This window comes from Crocodylus porosus, unplaced genomic scaffold (assembly GCF_001723895.1).
Source record: "Crocodylus porosus isolate Cpor-Errol unplaced genomic scaffold, CroPor_comp1, whole genome shotgun sequence".
In the NCBI taxonomy this organism is placed as follows: domain Eukaryota; kingdom Metazoa; phylum Chordata; order Crocodylia; family Crocodylidae; genus Crocodylus; species Crocodylus porosus.
Genome location: NW_017728910.1, coordinates 68,789 through 79,299, shown reverse-complemented (window position 1 = coordinate 79,299; position 10,511 = coordinate 68,789). Strand labels below are relative to the sequence as shown.

Genomic DNA, 10,511 nt, shown 5'->3' with positions numbered 1-10,511 from the left:
TTCCTTAATAACTTCATGAAAACATCCTTTCAGTTAGTTACTTGGTTCTTGAAATTAATTACATGCATCCTTGAATGGTGGAGGTTTTTATAACATGGAAAGCAAAAAAAGCTTTAAAAAAATCTATCCTGTTCTTTTTGTGCATTAATTATGTGTGGAGGAACAAAATATTGTTTTATTTTCCTTATTATTACAGTGATATCTAGTAGATCTGAATTACAGCTTGGTCAGTTACAACTGTGGCAGAAGTTGTGGTCAGCATCAGATCAGTTTCACTTATTGTGTGGCCCATAAAGAAACCATTTTTCAAAGATTGCAATCCTGCAAAGGGATAAAAACTTTCAAAATCTTTTTGACAAGTAAGCAAGTCAGGGAGTTCTGACCAGGGGTTCTAGTCCTGGGCACCAGCTTGTGGGGGAGGGCACAAAAATAGCAGCCCTCCTATCTGCTGTGTCACCTGTCACAGCTTCCCCTGGCAGTGGCTGTGCCCCCCTCAGCCTCCAGAGGCATGCATTGTTCATGGGCTCAAGGATCCATAAAACCACAGGCCTGGGGGATTGTGGCTGTTGGAGCTTTTATGGTGGGCATAATCAGCTGACAGGGCTCCAAGCTGCAGGGGACACCCTGCTACATGCGAATTAAAACTAGATAGCAACCAGCTGTAAAGTTAGTACACATTTTCAAGGTCTAACTTTATAGCTGTTTGGAGCTCTGCAGCAAGTACTTAGCACGCGTCCTGGAGGCTGGGGGGGGAAGGCGGCACAGCGACTGCCTGCAGGCAGCGGCAGTGGTGGTGGGGGCATGGCAGTGGTGAGCAGGGAGCTCCTGCAGGCAATCATGGTGGTGGCAGTGGGGGTGGGGTGGGAGCTCTGACCATTGGTCAGTGACCACCTGCAGATGCTGCTGGTGGTGTTGGTGAGTGGCAACTGCCTGCAGGTGCCACCGGCAGCGTTGGCAGCGCTTCTTTCAGGGGGTACACTGTCAGTCCCAGGGGGTGGATGCGCACTCACAGGCAGCCTCTGTGTCCTCAATGCTAAGTTGCGAAAAATTTAAAAAAAATGTGTTCACATGACCTTGAACAGGTGTGGCTCACAATGTCCCATATGTGTTAGGTATAACATTAGGGCTATAGGTTATATCTGTGTTGGTCTAAGGACATAGACAAGGCTGTTTGGGTAAATCCGACATCATTTTTTCGACCAACTGAAATAGCTGGAAAAAATTATTTGCAAGCTCTAGGGGGAAAGCTTGCAAAGAAGAATTTTTCCAACTATTTCGGTTGGTCTAATAAATTATATCGGATTAACCGAAAGAACCGCATCTGCCTCAGGCACGACACGCCACGTGGGCGCAAGGGCCGTGCCCGATGCCAGCAGCGTGCGGGGCTGGGGAAACCAACCCGCTCTTCACTCCACTCCCCCAGGCTGAGGGGGGCGGGGCCCGAGCTAGTCTTAGACCCTGCGGGCGCCAGACCGGGTCCTCATAGGCCTATTGAGAGCCCACGGGCAAATGAGAGGAAGTCCCGCCCCCTCCCCCAGTGTCCTGTTCTCATTGGTCGAAATCCCTGGAGCCGCGGGCGGGGGTTGGTGTCGGCTGCTATCTCTCCGGTCTGTAGAGCCAAGCGGCCGATGCGGAACACCGGGAGATTGTGTGTGCTGTTGCCTCTCTCCGCTTCGTGGCCGGGATGTTCTCCAAGTGAGGCCCGCCACGGGCCGGCGGACGAGAGGAAGTCGCCGGCCTTTCGCGGGGGCGGGGCGGGGCACTGTGTTCCTTGGCCTTGCCCTCGGCCGGGCCGGGCGCACCAAACTCCTTCGCCCTACGGGCTAATTCAGCGTGCGGGGTCGTGCGGGCCGGGCAGGGCCCGTGCTCCGGCCCCGGCCCCGCCCCCGGCAGCACGTGGCGGGCGGGGCTTGCGCTAGTACCGGGAGCTGCGTCCCGCCTGGGCCCCATTCGGACCAGCTGCGCGGGGACCCAGCGCGCGGTTCTCGAGCCCCAGGCGCTGGGTGATGGGGCTCCGGGCCGCATCTTTGGGCAGGTGTCAGCGATCTCTGCACGGCACAAACCAGAGCCCGTGCAGACCCAGCCCCACTAAAGCTGTAGCGGCGTCACAGGGACTGAGAGGCACGTACGGAAATGGAGGTGCTGGGAGGCAGCTGCAGGAGGGCCTTGCAAGTTGTTGCAGTGCGGGAGTGGTGCTGAAGGCATGGTGATGGTCTAGTTAATATGGGAGATGCCATGGGTTTCATGGGTGATGGTGTTTTGTTGGGCCCACTATGCAGTTGGTCCAGTAAAAGATAGCACCCACAAAAATTCTTGCCTCTTACAGAGTCTCTTTGGCTGTTTAGCGGTTCCCACAAACAGCATGAAACCTTTATTTCCACACCTGTCATATACAAGCACTTTAAAGCAAATATTAGGGTTTAAAAAATTCTGCTGAGCCAGGCGTGATTTGAAAGACTTGTAAGTAAGGTTGGAAAAATGGTTCATATTTTCTCATGCTTTCCAGCCTTGATGAAGGTGGGAGACTAAGCGGGCAGTGATATTCAGGAGCAGCTTTCTGTGATGTCCTGTGCTCCTTTATTTCCAGCCCCCTTTAGAAAATGAGGCACAGGTGGTCTTGTGTCAATGTACAGTAACTATCTTTTTTAGGGGGTTCTCATTTGCATTTTTGAAAAGTACGTAAAAAAATTAGGATTGCCCTGTCTTCTCAGAATATTGAGTGGGAAGACTTATTTTTGGAATGGCTCCAGTCTTTTCCCTCCTCCTCCCCCTAGTTACAGCAAGGAGAAGAACAGAGTCATTTTGTTTTCTTACAACTTTCCTGTGGTTGCTGTAAGAAAAGGCATTATTTTCCCTGTTGTGGAACAAGTTGGAGTTTTCTCCCTTTCCTTTCTGCCTCTGTCTGGAGACTTTTTCTTCCTTTATTCTTCTGGTGTTTCTATAAAGCAGGCATAGAAAGAAAGTGAAATCTTATCACCAGTTTCCTTCTGTGTAATAAATTCTAAAATGCAGATGCAGTACTGACCCCCTGGTCTTGTAGTCAGCTGAAAACTGCATTCTCTCAAGGAGCAGTGCCCAATCTTTTCATCCCATGGGTACGATGGGCAGTGTCAGGTTCATCTACAGGCTGGATCTGTCACATGGGGTGGGGATGAAGGGGGACCTGATCCCATGTGCCAGATATCTGGGGCTGCTAAGGGCTGCACAGGGTGGGCCCGGCCAGAGCCTGAAATGGGCTGTGTGGCAATGGCCTTGGCCTGAACCGGATGCATAGGGCTAGGGAACCTGGCAGTGGAGCAGGGGCGCCACTGCTCTCGTGCTAACTAATTTTACCAACTTGCATGTACCCCTGTGGGCTGGATGCCAGGGCTCTTTAGGCTGAATTTGGCTCACAGGCTGGGGATTGAGCACTCCTGCTTACAATAATCAGAAAAAATTACAGGTAACTTAGTCCTCTGATGCTCTTGAGGTAAGATTTAACTTAACTCAGCAGCAGTTTAAAACTGGTCAGGATCCTGTAGATTTTCTGCTGTGGCACATGCTTACTCTAATACAAGCCTGAATGCCTTATAGCATTGCTTGTTACTGTACCTGTGTTTGAAAACTGTGGTTTAGTTATGTTGTCAAATCTCTTTTACTGTTTATTGTGAAACTGATGTAAAACTAATTTTATGCCTGCCTTTTCTTTAAAGTATGTGCAACCTATGTGAAAATAGTGAGGTAAAACAGTGTGAAACTGAATTTGTAAGTGTTATTTTACTGTAAAAGGGTAGAATTAGAGATGCTTATAAAAAATAGTAATAATTAAAATATTCACACTTGTGTGAGAACAATGTTGCTCAGCCTCTTGGCCCCCAGAGGCCAGACCAGTGGTGTGAGGCCAGTCCATTGGCCAATTTGGGCCCTGGGGCCAAGAGCTGCACCCTTTCTGTCCCATGTGTTGTGATTGGGTCCCTTGTATCCGGCATCATCTCTTGCATGCTAGGATTAGAACTCAAGTGTGTGGCACTGCTCTTTCTGCCTCGTGTGTCAGTATTGGGCCCCAGGACCTGGCACTGCCCCCTACCAGCCCTGCCTGGGCTTCCCATGGGTTCAGAAATTAGGCAGCAGGTGACTGGTGCCACTGCTTCTCCACTGTTCAACTTCCAGATCTCTAGGGATCCCCAAAGGCCAGATGAAATGGGGCTTGCAGACTAGTTCTGTCCCATGGGCCAGGGGGTTGAGCCCCACTGTTTTAAAACATTATCAGGTAACTTTCATTGTGTCCTCTTGCAGAAACTATGGTCCATCTACAGGCTATGGAGGAAACAGGACTTATTCCTGTTATTCTTCTGGTGATGTTGATTCTGCTCTTGGGTTTGAAGACTTTCTGTATACAGATGACACTTCAGGGACAGATGAGGATTTAGATTTGTTTGTCTTGTTTGGAAATCTGCGAGGAAATGTAGTTGGATTACGCTACTACACAGGAGTTGTAAGTACAGTATGAATCATAAAATTGTATCATACCAAGTAGAGCCAGGTAAGAAAGTGGAAGAAAAGCTATGGTAAACTGTAACAAAGTTTATGTTTTATGGTGTAAAAGCTTTCCAGAATTGTCTGACTGTTCCTAATATTAATAGAAGTGGGGTTTCTTTCATTCATTTACTGTTATTTATATATTTAAGTTTTCTCATAAATATGTTTGTAGCTACCGCTGATCCTGTTATGAATGTTTTATTGATGGTTTTGGTTCGGGGTGCACCAATATATTGGTGCCATATCAGATCAGCACAGATAAAAGGAAAATTAGCGCTATTGGCTTTTTGTGGGCTGGTATAGCTGATAAAGTAACTGATAAATGCTGTGTGCGTGCGCGCAGCCACAGTGTACTTGCAGCCAAGAAAACAGCATGGCAGCTTAGAGACCAGTGCCCTGCAGGTAAGGTTGTGGAGGGAGGGTAAGGAGTGTGGGGAAGGGAAGGGGTATGGGGGGATCAGATTGAGGTCCCTCACGCTGAGGGAGAGAATGTGGGGAGAGAACGGCAGGGCTAGAGCAGGGCAGGCCCTGTGCAGTCAGGACAGTGAATGAGACCCCAGGGCTAGGAACAAGATGGAGCTGTGGGGGGTGGGGAAGGGCAGCTCTCCACTGCTGCACATGCTCCCCAGGGGAGGCATGGAGGGGCATGGGCCTCCTCAGATTTGTGCACAGGGTGGATGCAGTTGCCTGCTGTGGGCTCAGGGTTGTCTGCCTTGCTGCTTTTTTACCCCAGGAGCTGTGTGCTGGTTGCGTGACCCCGGCTCGTCCAGTGGCAGTGGGGGTGGTAAGTTGTTCCTGCAGCTGCTAGGTGGGCTGGGGAAGTGGTGCAGCCAGCACGCAGCTCCTGAGGCAAAAGGCAGCAGGGTGGAGAGCCCCAAGCCCACAGTAGGCAGCCTGCATTTACCTCCTGCACAAATCTGACAAGCTTTAGTTCAAGCGCTGCTGCCCCCACTGCCATCTGTGGCTCCAGTCCGCTCCCTGCACTGGCATCCCACTCACTGCCGTGGCTGGGCGGCAGCCCCAACTGCAGCCCCTGCCCCACTTCCTCACTGTGGGAGCCACTATCTGCCTCTTCCCCTCCACAGACTTACCTGCAAGGCGCTGTTCTCTATGCTGCCCAGTTGTGGTCCTGTATATCGGTACAGGATTGGATCAGTATCAGCTGATATGCTTGGTGAATAATTGGCTATCGGTATCAGCCAAGAAAATCTCTATTGGTGCACCCCTAGTTCTGGTGGATGATGAAGGCTTTTTGTGATGTGAATTTCCATTCAATTTCCTATCCATTTGGCACTACAAGACCTGGGTTCTGTATCTCTGGCTCTGAAGCAGAGCATTCACGTACTTAAGTTTCTCTTGTGTGTGTGGGAGGTGGGGAGTAAAGGCATTGCTATATAAAAAGCTTTAAAAATTGTAAATTAAAAGTTAAAAAAAATGCTAATATGCGTCTTTGTTGGTCCAGTTAAGCATTTCTTATGACAAATAGATGGCTGAATAAATGTTTCTCTGTTCTTTAATCCTATTTTCAGTAGATAGAAAGTGTTCTTGTTGCCTTGACAAAATTTTGGGGAGCATTTGTGGCTACTGGCTTCCTTTTTTGTACTTTGTGTGCTATTTAGAATATGTAGCATGCTGTTAGAGTTAAGAAACAGCATATTCAACTAAAATAAACTGTAGAATGAATGCATGTAAGTATTTCTGTAAATAATTTGTAAGTGAACTAGTGGTCCCTTTTTTTCTTTTGATAGGTTAACAATAATGAAATGGTTGCACTTCAAAGGGAGCCTAATAACCCTTACGATAAAAATGCAGTAAAAGTAAATAATGTGAATGGAGACCAGGTAGGACACATCAAAAAAGAACTGGCAGCACCCTTGGCATACATCATTGACAATAAACTAGCAAGAGTAGAAGGGTAAGTAGGTAGAATACTTTATTTAGTTTCATATTTATATTTAATATCAAGTAGAGTTCAAGGCATGGAAAACTGTAGACTTAGTGAGTAAATTTTGGCAGCTGGATATAAGGTCTTAGTATTAGATAACTATACTATAAGGATAGAATTTAGATTTTAAAAGGTGAGACTTGTGTTCCTTTTTTTAAATGAGGATTGTCCCTTATGGAGCAAAAAATGCCTTTACTATGCCCATACAAATGAGTTTTTGGGGAAAAGAAGAAAACAAGCAAGCTGTTCTAGATCGACTGAAAATGCATGGCTTTAAAATGGCTCCTCCTCTAAAAGGTAAGTTTGTTTTGGTTTTGGCTCTGCCTTTTAAAATATGCTTAAGTTTTTCAAAATGGCACTTGTTTGGTAAAACTAAGCCCTTGACCATGATCCTAGTGAAATTGGTGGCAAACCTACTTTTATAATCATTTGTATGATCATTTGAGCAGCCCTGAATTGTTAAGTTTCTAGTTCTTAGTAAATGTGTATTCATGCCCCAGCTGTGCTGTAACAGGTCAATACAGTCAGAGGCAAAAAATAGGATGTGATGGAGGCTTGTGACAAAGCAAGTTAAGCATAATCTGTACTCTTCAGATTTCCTTAATCTTTTTGCTGTATCTATGATGATAGGGTCAGTCTTAAAATCACTATAAAGTACATACCTCCCAGCCACAGTAACCCCCTTAAGTCAGGCTGCAAGAGCAATCCAGGTTCAACCAGGAAGCTCTGCAGAACTTTCAGGGATGAGTTTCGAGCCTGTCCGAGTTTGCCTCTTAGACCTCGCCTTTCAGGATTGTTTAGAACTTGACTGAGTGTGCAGTTTTTGAATGGTTACTTTCCTGCCCTCCCTTCTCCATGACCCCCACCCCATTTTTTTTCTGTTTTCCCAACGGGAACGTAGGTTCAGAACTTGGCTTTGGATCAAATTTGCTTTCTGGAAGAGCTGGCCCAAGCTATAGTGCTCCTGGTCATACTGCTGTGCAGATGACAACGGAACAGGTAGGGTTTTTGTAGTTATGGTGAAAATATTTAAAAGTTGTTGTTACTTCTTTTAGTAACAGATATTGTGCTAATGCAATTTAAGTTTAATTATTTGTTTTAACGAGTCCAAAGTGAGTTTTTAACCGTTGAAATGGGAACGTGCTTTAAAGCTCACAAGCAATGTGATTTTTTTTTTTTTCTTCTTTCTGAATTGAGACTAGCTTAGGTTACTACAGCTTCCCTAGGCCCCTTTTACTAATCTGTATTACTTTTTTCCTCCCCATCTACCCCACTGCTGGGTGCAGAGCCAGTAGAACTAACTGAACACAAGATACTGGCAAATCAAAACTTTAATACATTTAAGAATATATAGAATCTCAGTTGTTCAATAAATAGTAAAATCTTGATAAGGTTTTTACATTTTCCTCCATGGTGTCTTTAAGTTGTCAAAGCATGAAAAGCCTTATTTTGAGCTAGAGAATGAATGTGAGCTTTACAGACATCAGATGAATGTCACCCTGTACCCTTGGCTGTAAATTCGGGCAGGTATAGGCAGCCCTGTGAATGTTCTTCCCCATTTAGCTGTGTGAGCATACTTTGTTGTATTTTAATATGCTTTTAGTGCTGAGTTGGTCTGAATATGACAATTCACTTACCACTTAATTTTCAGGCTGCAACTTCTTTTTCTTCTGTCTGTCGCAGCACCTGAATGTATCTTCCCAATAGCAGTAACTACTAATGTTTACACCTAACACTTCTATATGGGCAGAATCCAGTCACTGAGAAGTCATAAAATGCTATATGGCTGGCATCAGTTATGCTGTCAAGTATTTCATGTAGAAAAATGTCAGAGGTTCATCATACATTAGGCTAATAAGGGCATAAAGCATGCTAGGTTATGTATCCAGCAGTCCTCAAAAGAATGACGTGACAGTATTTGTCTTTGACTTGTGTGAAAGATGGGTGGGTACTTACAGCTAGGTCAATTGGAGGTGGCCTTTTGCTTAAGTCTGAAGTGAGGCCTGAGCCTATACCTCTGGAGCCATGACAGGATATTTTAGTTATCTTGACCATGCTCCATTTGATGTAGAGGTTTAGTTTAATTGCAGCTTTTATGTTTATGAACTGCAGCTTAAAAGCGAGTTTGACAAGCTTTTTGAAGATTTGAAGGAAGATGATAAAACGCGTGAAATCCAAGGACCAGAGGTACTTGTTTCTTAAAATTCTGCATAACTTTTTTTCCAGAAAAGCAAGTCTTTATGTGTAAAGTTTGTATGTAATGTTTATAAAGTTTTTAGCAGTGTCATAGACTATGGTGTGTAGAACAGCTCAGTTAATTTAAAATTGAATATTAAGAGAGCAGTTAATCAGTTTATATGGTTTTTCTCCCTTCCTAAAGGGACAGTTTTAGCACAGAGAAATGTATAACTTGGGTTTTTAATTTTTAGGTTATTGGAACACAGTTATTGCCACACCAAAAACAAGCTTTAGCTTGGATGATTTTGCGTGAGAACAATAAGGAACTGCCACCATTTTGGGAAGAAAGAAACAACTTCTTTTATAATACACTTACAAATTTTGCTGAAAAGGAGAGACCAGAAAATGTTCTTGGAGGAATACTGGCTGATGATATGGGTTTGGTAACTCAGCTTAGTGCTTTAGTGTATTTCAATACAGTTTGATTTATCTGTTGAAAAATATTTTCCTTCTTATTTCTTGTTATCTAGGGCAAAACTCTCACAACTATTGCCCTGATTCTTGCCAACTTTCACAATGGCAAACCTCTTCCTGTTGAAAAGATCAGATGTGATCAGTTTTATAAGGTGAGATGTTAGAAGTCACTTGCACATGCCATATTTTTTCGCATACAATATACACCTCCCTCCCCCCACCTCCCAAAACACAGCTGCTTGAAATAGCTACGTGCATGATATGCAATACCATTTCTTTTCGTTAAGAGCAAAAGCAAAAACAAAATCTGCATGACTCAGAGCAGAGTAATGAGCAGGCTTTGCTCTCCATCCGCTGCTATTTGGTTGGATGCTTGCTACAAAGAATGATCTTTTCTCCTTCATTTGTCCTTTCAAAAGCAAGGAGCATATTTTTTCCAGGGTGTGTGTTACACAAGAAAATACAGTTCACTCTGGTTTGGTGAAACCGTTGTAGCAGTTAATCTGTACCCCAGTAGTTGCATGAGCTTTTTATGTTTGCAATAGAATAGTGATCTGAATACGCTTCAGCTTCTCACTGTATTATGTTACAATGAGAGGATTTAATTTCATTTAAGAAATATATGTTTACACCTGAAATAAGATGCTCCAAGGGAGGAGTAAATTAAAAAACATATTTTATTGTTGACTTTTTATCAAATCAGCAACATGGTTTTATTTTTAAAACCATTTGTTTCAGACCTTCTTTTGTCATTAAGACACCTGTGAGTACATTATCCATTGTAAGGATTGCAAGGACAATATTTTATTTTATTTTTTTTAAATAAAGGCAATCAAGTATAGGGTCTATGGTGGTGGGGGGGAAGAAAACCATTGTTGTCAGTTTCTCCTTGGTTCATTTAATCAAACTGATTTGTTGCACTCCTTATCTCTGTATCTTGGAAAGAGATAAGTCAGATAATTCTGGCATAATTTAATAATTTATTCAAATTTATTTTAATACTAGCCAGTTGCCTATCAAGACTGACTGACTGGGGTGGGGATGGAGCCCTATGTATCACTCCCCCCCTTCCCTCCTGCCACGTGACGTTGGAGCCTGCTGTGGGGGCAGAGGGAGGAGAGGAGCAGGCCTAGGCCTGATGCAGGGAGTGTGGGGGAGGATCGGGTATGAAGGTAGGGAGAAGCTGGCCCACAGCAGTGGTTGTGGGGGGTGGGAGCAGCGGGCCTGGGGCTGATGTGGGGTGGCGGAGGAGTGGGCCCAGGTCTGAGGTGGGGAGGAGGCCCACTCCTCTCCTTCCCCCGCTGCTCACTGCTGCTGAGTCAGGCACCCCATGAAACCACGCACCACAGCTCCTGGTTGGAGCATAGCATAAGTGCCTGAGGCTTCTCCCACCCCA

General features: G+C 45.0%; 1 protein-coding gene across 2 annotated transcripts in view; it reads left to right on the top strand.

Moving 5' to 3' along the window:
- Positions 1–1,594: 1,594 nt before the first annotated feature.
- The window catches only part of HLTF (helicase like transcription factor), a 57,277-nt gene continuing 48,360 nt past the window's right edge, over positions 1,595–10,511 (top strand). For both annotated transcript variants that reach the window (XR_002100576.1, XM_019532563.1), the window contains exons 1-8: positions 1,595–1,695; positions 4,276–4,474; positions 6,267–6,433; positions 6,627–6,760; positions 7,365–7,462; positions 8,576–8,650; positions 8,893–9,084; positions 9,172–9,267. Coding sequence is in view for 1 of the 2 variants with exons in the window: in XM_019532563.1 (XP_019388108.1) it covers positions 1,685–1,695; positions 4,276–4,474; positions 6,267–6,433; positions 6,627–6,760; positions 7,365–7,462; positions 8,576–8,650; positions 8,893–9,084; positions 9,172–9,267 (972 nt within the window). In the remaining variant the exon portion in view is untranslated. The remainder of the gene's footprint in view (positions 1,696–4,275; positions 4,475–6,266; positions 6,434–6,626; positions 6,761–7,364; positions 7,463–8,575; positions 8,651–8,892; positions 9,085–9,171; positions 9,268–10,511) is intronic.